Source organism: Oncorhynchus mykiss, chromosome 21 (genome assembly GCF_057628025.1).
Source record: "Oncorhynchus mykiss isolate SJ-2025 chromosome 21, ASM5762802v1, whole genome shotgun sequence".
NCBI lineage: Eukaryota > Metazoa > Chordata > Actinopteri > Salmoniformes > Salmonidae > Oncorhynchus > Oncorhynchus mykiss.
This window is the reverse complement of record NC_143042.1, coordinates 15017069-15038946: the sequence shown is the minus strand read 5'-3', so window position 1 is coordinate 15038946 and position 21878 is coordinate 15017069. Positions and strand designations below refer to the sequence as shown.

General features: G+C 43.2%; 1 protein-coding gene across 50 annotated transcripts in view; it reads left to right on the top strand.

Annotated features, from left to right (window-relative positions):
- The first annotated feature begins 570 nt into the window (after positions 1-570).
- Positions 571-21878, top strand: part of LOC110500094 (SET binding factor 1) — a 77072-nt gene continuing 55764 nt past the window's right edge. For 25 of the 50 annotated variants that reach the window (XM_090214023.1, XM_090214014.1, XM_090214019.1 and 22 more), the window contains exon 1: positions 626-862. In XM_090214023.1, coding sequence (XP_090070149.1) covers positions 808-862 — 55 coding nt within the window. In that variant the 5' untranslated portion in view covers positions 626-807. Of the gene's footprint in view, positions 863-21878 lie in introns of all 50 variants that reach the window. The other 25 variants (XM_090214016.1, XM_090213992.1, XM_090214012.1 and 22 more) reach the window with 3 other exon arrangements.

The following is a 21878-nucleotide window of genomic DNA, read 5'->3' as shown; positions in this document are numbered from 1 at the left end:
CGGAAAACTGAACATTTATAAATCCAATTTAATACAGATTATTTTCTGTATAGTCCAAGATTACATTTCAACTAAATGGGCTACCATCTGTTTTGACCACACACACACTGCGAAAGCAGGCATTCCTGTGGGCTGTCCTCTGATCAGTTCTGGCAGACCCTCTGATTCCAGAGTAATTTCAGCAATGACATGCGGGCTGGGGAACACTTGTGACAGATATGAGGAAGATCTGGTCTCTAGTTTAGATAACCAAAAGATTGACAGTGAGTGCACAGAAAGGTTATGATACAGTTTTGTCATTTTCACTGTAAAAAGTCAATTTGGGCTGTCAAAGACTTGTTTCAACGTGTTTATTTGATATGTTGTTGTGCATTGGTAGACTACATAAGTACCTTGCCTTGTAGCCAAGATGTTATTGATGCATGCTAAATACACTAATTGTTCAGAATCATTCTACCGCAAATATTGCATGTTTTCAGTAACATAATTGTCAGCATCTAGCTAGCAACGTGTTGCATTTCTAGGCAATAGTGGTTATAGTTTTTTTGCAAGAGATCTACACCCAACTACATTCATTAATGGGACGTCGTGGGACATTCTTGCCGTGCGCCCCTCCCTGTAACCCAGTGCGCAGACTCATCACACTCCGCTGTCAGCTCAAGGCATACTGACGGTATGGCGGTAGGATACAGCAGGAAGGATGCTACTGTCGCCCGTGATGTGTCTTTCGCCAACAGAATGTGAATGGAATATCGACGGTAAAGGGAAAGGATACCGCAATAAAGGCCTGTCTCCGTGAACTCCGAGATGGCCAGGCTCGCCGACTACTTCGTGGTGGTCGGTTACGACCTCGATAAGAGAGGTGAGTTTTGGGCTAGCTATTTTCCTAAGTGCTAGCTAGCTAATGCTGGCGTATTAGCCGCGGTTCAGCCCTGGTAAACATGAGGAGGCGGAGGAAAGGGAGGCGGGGACGGGCCGGGACAAAACGGCGTCCCACAGTAGTGGGGTGTCTTATCCGGCAGAGCACTGAACTATAAATCGCGGATGTCAAAGGCCTCTCGTTTGGTGTCATTTCAAACCACGAGGAAAGAGTTTGAGTGAATGTCTGCATTCCATTTTTTTTTGCTGTCATTCATCATTTTCATAGTCATATCTAGCAAACGAATAATTGAAGTGAAATTGCCAGCTAACTAGCTTGGTGAAGGATTCTTGTTAGCTTGCTAGCTAACGACTTGTTGGCGGCGTTGGTTAGAGTAGACTTCTAGTTAATACGGATTTATTAAATCAACTTGTTAACTAAAGCAAAACCATTTTCTGTCACCTCGCCAAGCTAACAGGAATGAGCTAGTAAAGCAAACGTCACACATTCGTGTCGATATTTTACATGATGAGGTCGAAATTATAAGGACCAGTTGGTCATTCTGAGAAGCAAAGCAAATCTTTGCTTGATAAGCGTACTATTTTGTATTATTTTTTATTGCCAATGCTTGTGAAAAACTAACGTATGTTTTAGAAATGAAAGTATTGTTGGTTGTTTTCTTTGTCTGTTTTTGTTTGTGGACTAACCTAGATGGCTTTGCCCCTCCCCAAGCCACTTGAACCAGAGTGGCCGGAACCGAGCCCAGTAGATGCTCAGTTTTCTTCCTGTTGTGTTTCGGACGCTGAGCGTTTGGGACCGTTATCTGACGCTCCCCCGGTTTGTGCGGTGTCCTAGATCTGTGCGGTATAATGGCCTGTTCACCATGAAATATTAAAGCCGCTTTATCCGATGAATATATTAAGCTATTTGGAAACTTGTAACGTCTTTTATTTATAGAATGGATTCTGTTTATGACTTATTTAGATGGAGCATGCGGAAACATCGTAGCATGACAAGTTCTCAGCGTCTAAAATCAAGCAAGAACTGGCTTGTGTACTTATTTCTTGGTTGGAAGGTTGAGGTTGGACAACGAACATTTAGTTTTTCTTTGCATACATTTAATGCATGTCTGTCTTTGAAGGGGCCAATCCCTGCAAGGTTGAGTGGCAGGATGTTATGATGTGGATGTTGCACACACTGCAGAATGTCTCTCCTTCCTGTATCTACCCTGCTGTTCTTGCTGCTGAATGCAGACTAGGCCTGTAAAGCATCTGGGAAGCAGACAGTAAAACCCCAAGTGCTGAGGTGATCAAGGAGAAACGAGGCCTCCGTACCCAATAAAAAAAACAAGACTCGGGATTATGATTTGTCTGTCGTTGAAACCCTTTTACAGCAGCCCAATGCTTAATAAATACATGCATAGTAAATAGCTTGCTGCAACATATGCATCTGACATTTTATTCTTTAAAGTATGCATTTTACTTTTCAGCAACACAAGCTTATTTTAGTCTTACCCCCTGTTCCTGAACACTGACCCCATACTCATTACCTAAAGTGGCTACCCACTCTTCTGCAATCAGATCGATACTCCAGTTTGATACTCTTTATTCTGTTAGGCTGACGCATGCTCCCAGGGGCAATGACATTGTCTTCTGACATCATTCTCGCATACCAGAGAGAGCTTGGTGCTCCCTGACATTTTGACAGAGCTGTAGTCCTGCCATGTCCTGAAAGCACAGATGTGGAGGTGTTGCTTCATCTGTGTTTTGACTGACACATTTACACAGGCCTGGAATGTTTCACAACTGCTGACTAACAGGTTGGGTGTGTGAGCTCATCTGTGTTTGCAAGTTACTTCCACTGTCTGAGTTGTTGAAATATCACTGTATTTCTAGAGAAGATGCTTCCTGGGGGGTTACATCATCAACATAACATTCAGTGATGGAGAAAAGCTTTTACCTGCAAACACCCATCCTTTTAATTGCATGTGACCATGCTTAGAATTAGAGTCGACAGTGTACAATGTAAAGCATTCATCAGTTGAATTATTAGAAGAGGATATCCAGAGAAACAAAACCTCTCTGCACCCTGTGGGGCAGGTTTTGTTACTGTACTGTTTACAGTCAATGTTGTGGTTGTAGGGCACGCCCCTGCCCTGATGACCACTGCCTACAGCTCCCATTCACACACCCCATTAGTCACTAAGGTGTCAGGTAGCTTGATAGTTGTGCTCAACCCAAACTCTCATCGATCAGATAGACTTCACATGGGGAGCCAAAATGGCCGGGATATGGTCAGCCTGACTGGGGCTTCTTGTGTAGCTCTGTTTTGACAGCCGTCCCCTTTTGTGCTGAGAACACTGCGGCGAATCGGATACTCCGTCCGCGGGGCTCCCGGCCCAAACAGGAAATAGGAGAGAGGACTCTTGGGAGATGTGTTTAGAGCGAGAATCCAGGTTGTCCCTCTGTTGTGTGTCTGTGTTCTATGAAAACTGGGAGAGGAGGGGGGGGGGTTGTTTTCTCATGTGGGTGGGGAGCTGTATGTAATTTTGTGGAAGCCAAGGTCTCATTCCATGATCAGCCGCAACACACTCTGCTCTCCGTTCTGACCCCTTTTCTACTTCCCTCCCAGGCAGTTGGAGGAGTGTTACTGTTTGTGTATGCAGCAGTGGGGGACTAGACAGAATGCACAGCAGTTATTTTTCACCCAGGAGTGACAACTCTGGCACTGTGAGAGAGCCTGGACCAGAGCTCAGCGTTGTGCCTCCGCTCCCTTTACAACAGCATGCAGCTCAGCTAGAGGTACACAGATCTGTATAGAGGAGAGAAACATGAAGAATGCCACCTACTGTAGTATTGTCTAATTCATTATAAAACAAAATACCTATCATCGACAAGTGAGCAGCATTCTTGTCATTGACAGCCAGGAGATTCACCCAATGCTTCTTTAGGTCAGGTGCATAGATATGCCTATGTTTTGCTGGACGATTTGAATCAGCTTTACATTTAGAGACCGCCAGAGTGAGACTGAAACACCACAACAACCATTGCAGCGGAAAAGGACATGAGAGAGAGGAGTGCTGGGATCTTGCCAGCACTCCTCTCGTCTCGATCTGTGGCTACCACTTCCCCCCCCTGGTTCTAGAGCAGGCCAGGGTGCAGCCACTCAGGGCTTCCAGAAATAGACCTCACAATCTGTCTTTCATAGGGGACGGGGGTGCTGCTGGAAGGGGGACAGAGCTGTGTGTGTGTCAGAATGTCTCTACCATGGGACTCGTCATGCCATGGTATCTTGGTAACGTTACTGCTTCCCTGTCTGTTAGGCTGTAAACAAACACTGCTTGTCTCGGTGTGAAACTACACTGAATAATGGCTGGTCTGGTGTCTCTCAGGGCTTGGGTCGGATACTTCTCTACCTGCAGACATGATGTAAAGTGACTCTCTGGTCCCTGCTCTGACCTGGATGTAAGCCTACTGCTCTTCTAGTGAAGGACTTTTGTTTATGTCCCTGCCCCAGCCCGGGGCTGTGTGTGCGTGTGTGCGTGTGACTGTTTCATCGCTGTCTGTCTGCTGAAATGAATGCTCCTTGTTCAGGAGGCAGACGAGTGCCCCAGGGCCCTGCAGCCTGACCCCAGTGACCCATTTCTAGAAGCTAGTGATGGGGATAAAAATGAATACAGTTACATATTGGGATATTATTTGACGATACATCTTATTGCTTTGCAAATTTCACAATATTATTTTTGCGCTAGTAGGCTGTACCTGCACCAATACTCCAGTATTTTTCCTTCATAGCTTGTTCTCAATCTACTTTTTAAATAGGGAGTCAATTGTTTAGAATCGCATTACATATTGTATTGGTACCTAAATATTGTGATACTATTCTATCGTGAGGTCTCTGGCAATTCCCAGCCCTGCTTTGCTTTGATGGTCTTCCATGGAATTTGGAGAATTTATCCCCCTCACCCTTCCTCTCCTCCTGCTGTTACCCCTCAGGGCAGGACTGGGGCAATCCTGTTCCCAGTCAGCCTGGGATTAGAGGAGTAATCGTTCCAATCCCCCCCAGGGTATATCAGCGGTGGGACTAGATTGTCTCTTAGGCCAGTACAGTTTTATCTATGACCAAGACCCCCTCCCCTTCTTCATCGTTGCCATCAAAGAAAGGAATTATAATCTGGTGGCCCACTGTGTTTGGCCTAATCCCGCACACAGCATCTGATTGGTTGAAAGGGACAGAGGAAGCAATGCTGATTGGTCCTGGGCCAGAAAAGGTTGATCCTGATTGATGATTATTCATCTCTGGTGAATGGATGATTACATTTTATTTTATTTTTTTAACAGTTGTCAACCCCACCCCCTTCCCTCTCCCAGGGAAAGCTGTTTGATTTCTGGGTTCCAGGTTATTACTGTGTGTTGTTCACCCCCCACCCCTGCTGTTTTTTGTATGCACCCATCCTTGTAGGTCACTCCAGATATGATTGTCTATTAATATGCAAATGTACTGTGTTCCTCAAAGTGTGGTCCACTGGCTCATTTCTCTGTGTCTCTGTACCCGTCTGTCTACTTGGCAGCATTTTCCAGTAGCGCCGGCCGGCGGCTAATCAGCGGGTTACAGACTCATTTTCAGCAGGCTGTTTGTGCGTTTGTCCGTACGTTAGTCACACGTGATAGCTGACACGATTTTGACGAAACTTGGTGAATGATGCGTCTTGCCATATAGATATGGCATTTACAAAATTACACACATTTTCCAGGTGGTGATGCTATAATGATATTGAAAATGCAAACTTTGAAAGGACCTAAACTCATGAAATTTGGTACAGATGTCCTTCTCACAAGGAACACATTTATCCCAATGTCCCATAAGGTCTGCCATTATGGTTCAGAATTTCTTGAAAAACACTTAAAACACTACTCTTCTGGCACCTAATGACCGATCTGCACCAAACTTGATATGTGGCATCTATGGACAACGGTCTCTCGACGCAATATTTTCCAGACTAGTACCTAAAGAATGATGCATCATGCCATAGAGATTTGTAATTTACCAAATTACAAGGATTGTCCCGAAGGGGGCCGTTGCATCATTCGTGGGGGACGACCTGTTTACTGTTGCCATTGTATTAAGTAGGCTACTTTTCATTTAAGTTTCAATTCTCTAGTCCGTCAAGCCATCGCCCGCTAGAAAGAAAGATCTGCATCTTCTAGTGATCTAATGATAGGATAGGTGCCTGTCAGTCACAAAGCAAGCGATGACAGGGAAATGCAGTCTGTTTTCTGTCCTGCCTCCTGGTACAATTTGTGTGTGCTGTGTTTGGTTGCAGTCAAATTTCTTTACACAGAGAAGGGAGAGAGCATGATGCTCGTGAATTTGCACGTCCCCATGTAATGTAAGCAGTAACGATGAGAGAAGTGACCATATGCACGTGGATAGGTATACGCCCACTAAAAACCACTTAGCTCCTCGAGTGATGGAGTAGCCACTATTAACCACAAAAAATGAGTGATGTAGGCGAAAACAGTGGCAGTGATAGTCATGGAGAAAAAAACAGCTTCCAACGAAGAAATGATTGATTAAAAGGGTTAAACTGTTTCAGTAATTTGGAAGTGGTTTGGCTTTTTGAAGTCCGTCAAAGAGCAGAGCAATCAATGTTCGATGTAAATTGTTCCGTAGACAGGTGGCTACAAAGTCTGGTAATACGTCAAACCTTTTTCAACATCTGAAGCAAAATCACTCTTTGGAACATGCAGAAAGTTTGAGTTTGCGCCTTGGTATTTATAAACGCCCATCAAGCACCAGCCAATCTAGGGATGTTTGCAAGCAAACCTTGAAAAGACAAAGACATCACAAATGCTATTATGCATTGCATTGGACATGCTACCAATTAGCACAGTCGAAAAGGAAGGTTTCAAGATGCTTATCAATTTAATTGACCCCAGGTACGTGCTCCCTGGCCGCAAATATGGACAATTTTTCCTTGAAGTATAATTTTATGTGTAGCTCACATAATTAAAAAAATGTCACCTTTATTTAACTAGGCAAGTTAGTTAAGAACAACTTCTTATTTACAATGACGGCCTATCGGGGAACAGTGGGTTAACTGCCTTGTTCAGGGGTAGAAGGATAGATTTTGTCAGCTCGGGGATTCGATCTGGCATCCTTTCGGTTACTGGCCCAACGCTAATTATCGTTATTGAATGAAAAAATATAAAGATATTGTGATAATTTATTTGCCATATCGCCCAGCCCTAGTTACATATCGCAATATTGTTATGGATGCTATATCCTGCCCTTCGTCACCACAAATGACTTCACATCATAGACCTCAATACAATAGAATTGTGAGAATTGCAATACATATCGCATCGGCACTTATTTAGTGATAATATCGTATCGTGAGGTCCCTGGCAATTCCCAGCCCTAATGAGTGAATCTTCTATCCCTCAGTTTACTTGCTTTAAGTGAAGGGTAGGGAGAGGGGTTTGATAAGTTTGATTGCTGTAAATCTATTGTTTGAATTTTCTGAGCCATCCACCCCTGTCCCACTCATTGGGAGACGGACGACAACATGGGCATTAAGCCATAGGCCTTCTATCTGTTGTGGCCAATCTCCGTGGTCAATGCCCTGTGTAACAGCTCTCCCCATAGTCACTCTGTTCTCTGTTAACTTAGGGCCAGGCGTCCTGTGAGCGGGACACCTGTCGTCAACTTCCGGTGAAATTGGAGGGCGCACAATTCAAATAAATAATCATAAAAATTATGGATATTAAACATCTAGGTACATACAAGTGTCTTATATCGGTTAAAAGCTTACATTCTTGTTAATCTAACTGCATTGTCTGATTTACAATAGGCTTTACAGTGAAAGCATGCCATGCGATTGTTTGAGGACGGTGGCCCACATCAAAATATTTTTCAACCAGCACAGGCTTTGTAAAATCACAAATGGCGATTAAAATATTTACTCACTTTTTGAAAATCTTCCTCTGATTTGCAATCCCAAGGTTCCCAGCTACAACATGCATGGTCGTTTTGTTAGATAAAATTCTTCTTTATACCACAAAAAGTCTGTTTAGTTGGTGCCATCGATTTGAGTAATCCACTCGTTCAACATGCAGAGAAAGGAATCCAAAAAGCTACCGCTAAACTTTGTTAACCTCTCTGGCGCAGGCGTTCTGCAAGCGACTCACCTCAACAACATCTGGTGAAATTGCAGAGCGCCAAATTCAAAATACAGAAATGGTCATACTAAACATAAATAAAAAATACAAGTGTTATACATCGGTTTAAAGATGAACTTCTTGTTAATCCAGCCGCAGATTTCAAAAAGGCTTTACGGCGAAAGCATACCATGCGATTATCTGAGCACAGCGCCCCGCTTACAAAAGCATACAAGCATTTTACAACCAAGTAAAGGAATTACAAAAGTCAGAAATAATCACTTACCTTTGAAGATCTTCATATTGTTGCAGTCACGAGTCCCAGCTACACAAATGTTTGTTTTGTCCCTCTTTTATATCCCAAAAACTCAGGTAGGTTTGCACGTTTTGTTCAGTAATCCACTGAACAAAACGGCGGTCAAAACATGCAGACGAATACATTCTAATAGTACCGGTAAAGTTCGTTGAAACATGTCAATGTTTATAATTAATCCTCAGGTTGTCAATTGTCTAAATAATCTATAATATTTCAACTGAACAATAGCGTATTCAATAGAAAGGAAAAACCAGCTCTGCATTCTTCCTCAATCCACTGACAGAAAAGTCTCATTCTTCTTCATTTTTCAGAAAACAAGCCAGAAACAATGTCTAAAGACTGTTGACATCTAGTGGAAGCCATAGGAACTGCAATCTGGGTCCGAACCCATTAGGTTCTCTATAGGCATTAAATTGAAAAGTACCCGCATAAAAACAAAAATCCCACTTCCTGGATGGATTTTCCTCAGGTTTTTGCCCGCCATATTAGTTATGTTATACTCACAGATATTATTTGAACAGTTTTGGAAACTTTAGAGTGTTTTCTATCCACTTCTACCATATGCATATCCTAGCTTCTGGGCCTGACTAATAGGCAGTTTACTTTTGGCACACTTCTCATCCAGATGTCGAAATACTGCCCCCAAGCCATAAGAAGTTAAAACAAGTCAAAATACATTTCTATTCAATCCTCGGGTACCCTAAAATGTAATTAAACTATAGTATTTCATACGGAAAGAAGTATGTTCAATAGAAAAGCTAAATTAGCAAGTGTGCATCCTCTTCATCGCGCGTGCGCACAAGACTGATTTCCAACTCTGACTCCATGTACCAAAACTCAAAAAGAAACAAGCTTGAAACCTTGAACAAAGACTATTGATATCTAGTGGAAGCCATAGGAATTGCAATCTGGGAGCTGGAATTGCATAGGACCCATAGCTTTCCAATGAAAGAGCATGGGCTCTCAAAAAAACAAAACAATTCTGGTTGGTGATATGCATATCCTGGCTTCTGGGCCTGAGTAACAGACAACAGTTTACTATGAGCATGTCAGTCAGACAGGAAGTGGAGGAAAAATAGACCCTAGCCTGAAGTTTTAAAGACCGCACCAATAAATATATACATTTATTAAACTTCACAAAGAGATTGAAAAACCATCCTGTCACTTTTTCAAAATACCTCGGTATAGGGTATATATGGTATACCGCCCTAGCCTTGTTGATGATCCCTGCTCTAGAAGTCACTGACCACTACAGGCCTAAAAACTGTAGGCTATTGCCGTTAGCATAGCATAGCACTGTGCTAACATGCTGAAGATTGTCACTGATTAAAGTTGGAGATATTTGGATCCTTTCCCCCCTAGTCTGTCTGCATACAGCTGTGATGTAAATGTGCTATGTGGGCAACACTAGTTTAGTAGCTTGTCACCTAACAGACTGTGCTGCTGCTGCTGGCTGGCCAGGAGTGTGTTGTGCGTGAGTAGTTCAATGTGTGTGTGTGTGCCATGCTCCACAAGGAATGTGACGCTTATGAACTGTTGCATGATCAGTTCTCCCCAAACCTGACCCCGTCCAAGATAAGTGAAAGCCAAAACACTCTTTCTATACCAGGGCACTAAGGGCTTTGAGACAGGGCAGGTAGATACTGTAGGCTGCTGTATTTCCATACCGGTAATGTAGAAAAGACAGGGGATCAAATGGAGAAGTCTGATACAGAACAGGCACTTAGTTTGGTATTAGAAAAAAGTCTGACCTCTGACATCACAGTGCTTAGATTCATTGGAAAGTTTACACGTGTGTGTGTGTTGGTGGTCATTGCCAGAAAGTAGTAGAGTAGGAGGAGAAGGAAATAGACCTCAGAGACAAGCGCAGACGACTGCAAAGAAAGCGAGTAATTAAAAAAAATATATATGTTTATCAGTTGACCATATTTGGAGGTGAACAGTGACTGTTTTGCTGCAAAACAAAAAGGGAAAAGTTAAAGTGAATACTTGTTGGCCACATCTCTCTTGTCTGAATGGTACCATATTCTCTATGTAGTGCACAACTTTTGACCAGGACGTGCATTTCGGGTTACCTACATAGGGTGCCATTTGGGGGACAACCTTCTCTCTCGCTCTCGTATTTCCTCTCCTTGAAAGGCTGTGTTTTTGTTTTGGGGGTTTGGGGAGGGGGCTGACAGAGAGGGCTATAAGTTTAGCATGAAGGATGTGTTTTTTCCCACAAAGAAATGGCGGTTTCCCTTTTTGGTCTGTCTGCAAGCCAGTGTTGGTTGCTGGTAGAGATTGCTTTAAAATGGATTGGGCTAATCTTTTTTTTGCCTAGTGATTATTTTTTTTCCCTGCTGACTACTATTTACAAATTCTGGGAAAAAACAAAACATTATAGAGATATTTGGATTCGATTTATTTATTTATTTATTTATTTGTTGCCATACTCTCCAGTGACCAGTCACATTGCATCCCACCCAGTGTCTCTGAGCCAAGTAGAGGTCTGGGCCTGCACTGCTGCTTTTAATCAGAGAGAGTGACTCTCACTTATTCATATTACACATCAACACAGTGTGTGTGTGTGTGCAGCATAGAGAGAGGACAGTGTGAGTGGGTGTGGTGATAGGCTTGAAAATGATATCATGTTGTTTATGTGTGCGAGGGAGAAAGAGTGCATTGTGCATCGGGCCTGTAATGGATCCACTTCTCTGGCCATGTGTGGTTTGGCCTCAGGAGCCTGAAAAATGCAGAGCTGCACAGTGCAGTAACCATGTCACGCTAACCTTGTTAGTGTCCTGCTGTCTTTTTTTAAAATCGGGTCGATACATATTTGATGTTGAAACTATGAAGATTAGATAAAATCATGACCTATGTGCTAAGGATAAGTGATGTAATGTGAAGGCAGGCACCAGAGCAGCTCCCCTCCTGTCACCATGCAGACACACACACAGTGTGTTAATTTAACCTGTCAGTTGCAGTAACCATGGTAACGAGCTGTCACATCATGGTGGTTTGGAGACGAAAGCGAGAAGCTGTTGTCTGTTCTGATGCCAAGAACACAACACGCACAGAGAGCCGTTATCAGCCTTCCATCAAATCTAATTTGATTGGTCATTCACATTTAGTAGATGTTATCGCGGGTGTAGCAAAATGCTTATGTTCCTAGCTCCAATAGTGCAGTAATACCCTTGACTGTCCATCCAAGACCATGATCATTTTCAGTCTACAGCCAGTCACTATTCCAACTTGTATATCCTCCAAGATCACTCGGTGTTTCATGGTCATCTAAGACCAGGTTTTCCAAACTCAGTCCTAGGCCCCCCCGGTGCACATTTTGGCTTTTGCCCTAGCACTACGCAGCTTATTCAAATAACCAGCACATCGTCAAGCTTTGATTAATTGACTCAGCTGTGTGGTGCTAGGGCTAAAACAAAGGGTCCTGGGGCAGTTTGGGAAACCCTGATCTAAGGCCACCATCTCAGCACCTTGTCAGCATAGGACCCCTTCCCAACTTCAACTCCGTCCCTGCTTCACCAGTTTCTTACCTCTCACCTTTCTCCACCTATCTACCCCACTCCCTTCCTCTCTTTCTCCACCTCCAGTAGTTTTTACCCAACAGCATGTCCTGCTGATAGTAGTGTGTCTGATATTCCCTCACGCTGCTCGGCTCAGTTCACATTCCAGTCACACTCCAGTCTGAATGCTCTGCAAGGAAACCCTGCTCTTACATCAGACTCTGTTACTTCGTCACCCAAAAGACAACTAAAGTCTAGTCTACCTGACTGTCCACGTTGGCCCAGACTCACTCTGCTGAGGTTTCACTGTTGATAAGCTCACATAGTTGTGCCCGAGCCAAGACAATCAGGGTCTCTCACCATATCTAATTTAGGCCCAAGAGCCCAGTTTTGAGAGTTCCTGCCTGTAACACACCTGATTCAATGAATCAACTGGGCTTTTGATGATTAGTGGAATCAGTTGTGTTAGTGCAATGCTGGAACAAAAGCCTGCACAGTCCCTGTGGGTACCCTGGAGTTAGGACCAGGAGTTAGAACTCAGGTTACTATGATGTCTATACAGGTTACTATGGTCTCTACAGGTTACTATGGTCTCTATACAGGCAATCTCCATGTCAGCTTTCTTTCTAAGGGGGAGGTCTAAAGAACTTAGAACTATGGTCAGGGCTGCTACCAACACGTCAGGTGTCAAGAGGTTACTTCTACCTTGGGACGCTAGGGGAAGCATTACAGTACCGTCTAGTGGATACTTCTACCTTGTGATGCTAGGGGAAGCGCTACAGTACTGTCTAGTGGCTACTTCTACCTTGTGATGCTAGGGGAAGTGCTAGAGTACTGTCTAGTGGCTACTTCTACCTTGTGATGCTAGGGGAAGCGCTACAGTACTGTGTGAGACATTTCCTCTTCTCTGGAAGAGCAGAACCACCCGGTCAACACCTAACATCCGCTAACTTTCTCACCTTGTGACCACGGACCAAAATAAACATCACCTGCTCATAGTTTCACTTCACCTCCACCGTGTCACACTTAGTGTGTCACTGGGCCTCTCGCAGGTGGGACCTACTGATCAATGGCCTGCAAACCTCACTCATGAAAATATCTGCATGTTAAAAGTTCACCAGGCATAGGCAAACTTTAATTTTGACATGCTGCTGCCAACTGCCTCTCCAGAACTGTAGCTATGATTCATATTTCAAATCATCATAATTTTGTTTGTGTTTGCAGTTAACACCCTCTACTGTAAATGTTGATAGTACCTCCAGGGCCTTCTTTTCCCATCAACCATACTCTAAATGGTTCAACTTTCACCTACAGGAGAATTAACTAAGGATTATGCAAGGGCTCCTGTTGTGCCACCGCTCACCAAAAATGTAGGTTTTGAGAATAACAGTAGCAAAATCATAGGTAAATGCCAAAACCAATAGCAACAGCCACTTTAAAGGGGTAATCTGCAGTTGCTACATGATTTTTTGATTAACAAATGAATTATATACTTAGTACCAATTGATTCGTGAAGAATGTAACTTATAAAAGACTCATAAGCTTAGTTAAACTGTCGTACCCCATCAGAACCCCAAATATATGCTTGTTTTACGCCAGTGTTTGTAAACAAAGTAAAACACTATATATCCTCAACATGGTTGTAACTATAATGTTGATATCACAGATGGTCAGTCCTTCCATATCTGTCTATGAATTTGAGAGCGGTTGCATTTTTTTCAGCCCCATCCCGCATATTATTACCGAAAAAACTATTGTTTCAACTGCTGATTGTCACTGTAAGGCAAACCGTAATGTTTAATCATTCATCTGACCATGTCATTGACATTGCTCTAGTACCTGGTGCCACCCTGTGCTGGCCAAGCCTGGTACACCTTTGTAGCACAGACCTTTCTAGGGACCAGGTCCCTTTGAATGTTTTAGACTTGCAGACAGTTGCCTGCCTATTGTTTCCTGGTTAAAAAATGTTGTCCATTAAAATAACATAAAATTGATCAGAAATACAGTGTCGACATTGTTAATCTTGTAAATGACTATTGTAGCTGGAAACAGCAGATTCTTTATGGAATATCTACATAGGCGTACAAAGGCCCATTATCATCAACCATCACTCTTGTGTTTCAATGGCACGTTGTGTTAGCTAATCCAAGTTTATCATTTTAAAAGGCTAATTGATCATTAGAAAACCCTTTTGCAATTATGTTATCACAGCTGAATTTTTTTTTTCTGATTAAAGAAGCAATAACACTGGCCTTTAGACTAGTTGAGTATCTGGAGCATCAGCATTTGTGGGTTCGATTACAGGCTCAAAATGGCCAGCAACAAAGTACTTTATTCTATAACTCGTCAGACTATTCTTGTTCTGAGAAATGAAGGCTATTCCATGCGAGAAATTACCAAGAAACTGAAGATATCGTACAACGCTGTGTACTACTCCCTTCACAGAACAGCACAAACTGTCTCTAACCAGAATGGAAAGAGTGGGAGGCCCGGTGCACAACTGAGCAAGAGGGCAAGTACATTAGTGTCTAGTTTTAGAAACAGACACCTCACAAGTCCTCAACTGGCAGCTTTGTTAAATAGTACCCGCAAAACACCAGTATCAACCTCAAACGTGAAGAGGTGACTCCGGGAGGAAGCTGCCATTTGAGGACTTGTGAGGTGTCTGTTTCTAAAACTAGACACTCTAATGTACTTGCCCTCTTGCTCAGTTGTGCACCGGGCCTCCCACTCTTTCCATTCTGGTTAGAGACAGTTTGTGCTGTTCTGTGAAGGGAGTAGTACTCTTAGTCCTCTTGCTCAGTTGTGCACCGAATATCTACCTATGTAGATATTCCGTTTAAAAATCTGCCGTTTCCAGCTACAAGAGTCAATTACAACATTAACAATGTCTACACTGTATTTCTGATCAATTTGATGTTATTTTAATGGACAAAAAAAAGTGCTTTTCTTTCAAACACAAGGACATTTCTAAGTGACCCCAATCTTTTGAACGGTAGTGTATATTGTCATGGTAAGCTTCATTACATTGCAGGCTTCTAGGCTCTGTTGTCCAGTACATAGAGACTATTGTTATGACAACCATGTTTATTTGAACAGTGGTTTGTTTTTGTGCAGTGGGTGTGTGCATACATGCTCTTCCATGATTCTCTATGCAATACTGTAGTGAAAGGCCTCTTTTTTTTATTTTTTAAATGAAGTGAAGGAGCCAATGACTTGAGTGTTGTAAAGTGTTTTAAAGCGGTGATATCCCACATAGACAGAACAAGCAGCAGAGAGGAGATCCATTAGCAATACCTCTGAAACACTATAAGCATCCCTAAACGTGTGTGTGTGTGTGTGTGGTCGGTCCTCCATGCCATGTATTAATGGAAATCCTAAGAGCCTGTTCTGTTTCACTAACTCAGCAACATAAATTTCCTGAAATGGCACCTGGGAATGTTGGAACCAGAGTGAGACTTTAGTATTCCACCATCAGCACTCAGGGAGTCAAGGAAGTCAGCTTGCGTGTCCCGTTCAGGATGGCTGGCTGAGCACACAGCCACTGACAATTCATCACATGGTCTCTGATAGGCTGAGGGAGAGTGGGGGACGGAAATAAGAAGAGGGACAGTATGATGGAAAGGAGGAGGAGAGACACTGGAAGTGATGGGTAGGATGACTCTGGTACACTGACGGAATGTACACTGACAGACTAACCGTGCACTTTCCACCAGACGCGGTGTTGGCAGGAGAATTTTGGGGGGACCTTAATTAACAATATGCAAACAATGTGTGTTTAGCTTTTCTATGCTTCAGATGTACAATGACAAGGGTGCGTTGCACATGCCCGTAAGGCCACTAATGCCATCATACTGTGGGCCTATGGCTGACAGCCCTGACTATTATGTTGCTATCACAGGAGGTTGGTGGCATCTTAATTGGGGAGGACGGGCTCGTGATAATGACTGGAGCAGAATGGGTGGAATGCTACCATACATTAAACACATGGTTTGCAGGTGTTTGATGCCATTCCATTAGCTCCGTTCTCCCCTCCACAGCCTGTTGTGGTTCCTGTTGACTCTGTCGGTCTTCATAATTTTCCCCTCTAGGAGAAATAATGACCTCCCGTAAAATCTAACTAGCTAGTAGACTACTCTCTCCCTTTCTGGCTGCTGAAGAGGCAAATCTGTTTGACCTCCTCCATGCCTGTTATCTACACATGCATTTGCAGCATGCATGTGTTTTTAATTTACAATGAAAAATACATCAAGATAACAAGCTAAAATGAAGTTAGCTAGCTGATGATATTTATCTTTGCTATACAGTATGTCAGGTTGGCTAGCTAGCTAGCACCTCATTGGCCTAAACACAGTTGCCTGCTGTAGCCAGCTAGCTACTAGGCGACATTCTGTTAGCTGTCTGAAAGCGCTTAAGAAACCATACTTCGGTGCGATGTGTTGTGCTGTTTGTCTGCCACAAATGTTTGCTTGCTGACTACACAGTGTATTTAAGGGACCACCCGCCTGGGCGTCTGACTGCTGCCATTTTTGTCCGTTTTGCAAATTATAGCCGCCACTTTGTTCAGAAGTGCTAAGTACTCTCGGCCGGCAAACACTTGAATTGTGTCTGTGTCTTAAGGCAGACTCCTTCCCTCAGCTCTGCTTGGTAATATCACCTTTACCAGATGCAGGATGTCCTGCACCCTGGCTTTGTACTCAGTGCCATAAACCAGCTTATCTGCACTATATAGCCAAGTTAACGTTATTCATTGTGTATTTATTCCTTGTGTTTTTTTTAATGGGGGCTGGGTCAGCTTTAATATTGCAGATTGTGGTTTTCCTTCTGTTACTTTTTTTCTACTATTTCTCACGTTTCTCTGCATTGCTGGGAAGGGCCCGTAATGAAGCATTTCACTGTTAGTCGACACCTGTTTTACGAAGCATGTGACAAATACAATTTAGATTTTATTCTATCCACCCCAATCACTGCCCAAGGCTAATAGCATATCTCAACCTTGTGGCAGAGGAATCACTCTGCCAGGGTGTGTACCTGACTGTGTCTGTTATGGTAACTGTAGTCTATTGTGAAACGTTATTATTATCAAAGGTCATTTTAGGTCACTAAGTTTGTATGGAGGGAAATGTTACTACTGGGCCCAGTTACTCCATTTCCACTGAAGATTTACCCTGATTTATCCTGGCTCCTGGGACTCACTGGGCCATGGTCTCAGTTGACCTGCTCTGACTTGGGGCCAAGGAAGCCCTAGCTTTGTAAATACAATTTCCCTAGTATAACATCAGGATGTCTGCGTTATTAGAGGTCGACCGATTAATCGGAATGGCCGATTAATTAGGGCCGATTTCAAGTTTTCATAGCAATCAGAAATCGGTATTTTTGGACACCGGTTTGGGCGATTTTTAATTATGTATATTTTTTTACACCTTTATTTAACTAGGCAAGTCAGTTAAGAACACATTCTTATTTTCAATGATGGCCTAGGAACGGTGGGTTAACTGCCTTGTTCAGGGGCAGAACGACAGATTTTTACCTTGTCAGCTCGGGGATTCAATCTTGCAACCTTACAGTTAACTAGTCCAACGCTCTAACCACCTGATTACATTGCACTCCACGAGGAAACTGCCTGTTACGCGAATGCAGTAGGAAGCCAAGGTAAGTTGCTAGCTAGCATTAAACTTAATCAATCATAATCACTAGTTATAACTACACATGGATGATATTACTAGTTTATCTAGCCTGTCCTGCGTTGCATATAATCGATGCAGTGCATATTCGCGAAAAAGGACTGTCTTGCTCCAATGTGTACCTAACCATAAACACCAAAGCCTTTCTTAAAATCAATACATAAGTATATATTTTTAAACCTGCATATTTAGTTAATATTGCCTGCTAACCTGGCTTGTTGCGAACTCTGCTAAGACTATATTTCTTCCCAACAAAGACAGCCAACAATCCCGCCAAACACGGGATGATTTAACAAAAGCGCATTTGTGAAAAAAGCACAAGCGTTGCACGACTGTACCTAACCATAAACATCAATGCCTTTCTTAAAATCAATACACAGAAGTGTATATACACTGCTCAAAAAAATAAAGGGAACACTAAAATAACACATCCTAGATCTGAATGAATGAAATATTCTTATTAAATACTTTTTTCTTTACATAGTTGAATGTGCTGACAACAAAATCACACAAATGATCAATGGAAATCAAATTTATCAACCCATGGAGGTCTGGATTTGGAGTCACACTCAAAATTAAAGTGGAAAACCACACTACAGGCTGATCCAACTTTGATGTAATGTCCTTAAAAAAGTCAAAATGAGGCTCAGTAGTGTGTGTGGCCTCCACGTGCCTGTATGACCTCCTTACAACACCTGGGCATGCTCCTGATGAGGTGGCGGATGGTCTCCTGAGGGATCTCCTCCCAGACCTGGACTAAAGCATCCGCCAACTCCTGGATAGTCTGTGGTGCAACGTGGCGTTGTTGGTTGGAGCGAGACATGATGTCCCAGATGTGCTCAATTGGATTCAGGTCTGGGGAACGGGCGGGCCAGTCCATAGAATCAATGCCTTCCTCTTGCAGGAACTGCTGACACACTCCAGCCACATGAGGTCTAGCATTGTCTGGCATTAGGAGGAACCCAGGGCCAACCGCACCAGCATATGGTCTCATAATGGGTCTGAGGATCTCATCTCGGTACCTAATGGCAGTCAGGCTACCTCTGGCGAGCACATGGAGGGCTGAGCGGCCCCCCAAAGAAATGCCACCCCACACCATGGCTGACCCACCGCCAAACCGGTCATGCTGGAGGATGTTGCAGGCAGCAGAACGTTCTCCACTGTGTATCCAGACTCTGTCATATGTGTTTAGTGTGAACCTGCTTTCATCTGTGAAGAGTGGCAAATTTGCCAATCTTGGTGTTCTCTGGCAAATGCCAAACGTCTTGCACAGCCCAACCCCCACCTGTGGACGTCGGGCCCTCATACCACCCTCATGGAGTCTGTTTCTGACCGTTTGAGCAGACACATGCACATTTGTGGCCTGCTGGAGGTCATTTTGCAGGGCTCTGGCAGTGCTCCTCCTGCTCCTCCTTGCACAAAGGCGGAGGTAGCGGTCCTGCTGCTGGGTTGTTGCCCTCCTACGGCCTCCTCCACGTCTCCTGGTGTACTGGCCTGTCTCCTGGTAGCGCCTCCATGCTCTGGACACTACACTGATAGACACAGCAAACCTTCTTGCCACATCTCGCATTGATGTGCCATCCTGGATGAGCTGCACTACCTGAGCCACTTGTGTGGGTTGTAGACTCCGTCTCATGCTACCACTAGAGTGAAAGCACCGCCAGCATTCAAAAGTGACCAAAACACCAGCCAGGAAGCATAGGAACTGAGAAGTGGTCTGTGGTCATCACCTGCAGAACCATTCCTTTATTGGGGGTGTCTTGCTAATTGCCTATTTCCAACTGTTGTCTATTCCATTTGCACAACAGCATGTGAGATGTATTGTCAATCAGTGTTGCTTCCTAAGTGGACAGTTTGATTTCACAGAAGTGTGATTGACTTGGAGTTACATTGTGTTGTTTAAGTGTTCCCTTTATTTTTTTGAGCAGTTTATTTTTAAACCTGCATATTTTGCTAAAAGAAATCCAGGGTAGCAGGCAATATTAACCAGGTGAAATTGTGTCACTTCTCTTGCGTTCATGGCACGCAGAGTCAGTGTATATGCAACAGTTTGGGCCACCTAATTTGCCAGAATTTTACGTAAGTATGACATAACATTGAAGGTTGTGCAATGTAACAGCAATATTTAGACTTATGGAACGGTTCCGTATTTCACAAAGAATAAACGTCTTGTTTTCGAGATGATAGTTTCCGTATTCGACCATATTAATGACCTAAGGCTTGTATTTTTGTGTGTTATTGTGTTATAACTAAGTCTATGATTTGATAGAGCAGTCTGACTGAGCGATGGTATGCACCAGCAGGCTCGTAAGCATTCATTCAAACAGCACTTTTGTACGTTTTACCAGCAGCTCGTCACTGTGCTTCAAGCATTGAGCTGTTTATTACTTCAAGCCTATAAACTCCTGAGATTAGGCTGGTGTAACCGATGTGAAATGGCTAGCTAGTTAGTGAGGTGCGCGCTAATAGCGTTTCAAACGTCACTCGCTCTGAGACTTGGAGTGGTTTTTCCCCTTGCTCTGCATGGGTAACGCTGCTTCGAGGGTGGCTGTTGTCGATGTGTTCCTGGTTCGAGCCCAGGTAGGGGCAAGGAGAGGGACGGAAGCTATACTGTTACACTGGCAATACTAAAGTGCCTATAAGAACACCCAATAGTCAAAAGGTATATGAAATAAAAATCGTAAGTCGAGAGAAATTGTCCTATAATTCCTATAATAACTACAACCTAAAACTTCTTACCTGGGAATATTGAAGACTCTTGTTAAAAGGAACCACCGGCTTTAATATGTTCTCATGTTCTGAGCAAGGAACTTAAACGTTAGCTTTTTTACATGGCACATATTGCACTTTTACTTTCTTCTCCAACACTTTGTTTTTGCATTATTTAAACCAAATTGAACATGCTTCATTATTTATTTGAGGCTAAATTGATTTTATTGATGTATTATATTAAGTGTTCATTCAGTATGGTTGTAATTGTCATTATTACAAATAAATGTAATAAATGTACACGGTTTACAAAACATTATGAACACCTGTTCTTTCCATGACAGACTGACCAGGTGAACGCTATGATCGCTTATTGATGTCACTTGTTAAATCTTCTCTCAATCTGTTGAGATGAAGGGGAGGAGACGGGTTAAAGAATACTGTTTACGCCTTGAGACAATTGAGACATGGATTGTGTGTGTGTGTGTGTGCCATTCAGAGGGTGGATGGGTAAGACAAAACACTTTAAGTGCCTTTTGAACTGGGTATGGTAGTAGGTGTCAGGCGCACCGGTTTGTGCTAAGAACTGCAACACTGCTGGGGTTTTCATGCTCAACATTTTCCTGTGTGTGTCAAGAATGTCCTTTGGGTGGTGGACCACTCAGCCAACTTGACGCAACTGTGAGAAGCATTGGAGTCAACATGGACCAGTGTCCCTGTGGAACACTTTTGACACCTTGTAGACTCCATACCCGGACAAATTGAGGCTGTTCTGAGGGGGTGGGCTCGATATTAGGTGTTCTTACTATTTTGTACACTGTGTATATTGTGAATCACCCATATGTTTGAAAAAAATCAAGATATGATTTTTAGGCCATATTGCCCAGCCCTAGACTAGTTGCATTGCAAACACAGATGTGTGAACACTGGCCAGGCCACGTGCATGTAGCAACAGACAGGTAAGGTCAAATATTCTACCGTAGACCGATTATTGGTCTCATAAGCTCTTACTGCACAGATTAACCCATTTAACATATACTACGTGCACTTACACACACAAGATGCATGAGGACTATATTCTTTGAGATAGACACACACACCTACCTGTGCTACGTGCTGAAGTTCTCAGAGCCAAACCTCAAGGAAGTTTTTTTATGAGCTCCTCTCTTCTGTCACAGTTTACAGTCCACCACTGAGGAGTACATGTAGAAAACACACCACCACCACCTGGCTGCCACTGAAACAATACGTTTCAATATCCACTCTAGCATACTACTTAAAATGAAGGAATGTATTTTACATGCAATTGTAAGTGGTATTCTAGAATGGATAATTTAGCCAGATGTACTATTGATAATCTACCACTAGCCATCCCGTCACTTTTTATGCTGCCTGCACATCACTTAATGTAGCATGAAGGAGGTCTAAATTAATAAACAGCAGTGCGGTAAAGTTGAAAATGTAAATTCCTTCCCGGTCCCTGACCGCTGCTCACGTCTGTTTAGACAGAACTTGAGTGATGTTTTAAACGAATGAGAGAGTACATGTAATATGAAAGGCTGGCTGCCTGCATTTCTGCAGCTCTGTGTTTGACTGGTCAAAGTGTTTTTGACACCAGAAAGGTTTTTAAAAAGTGGTCAGGAATGA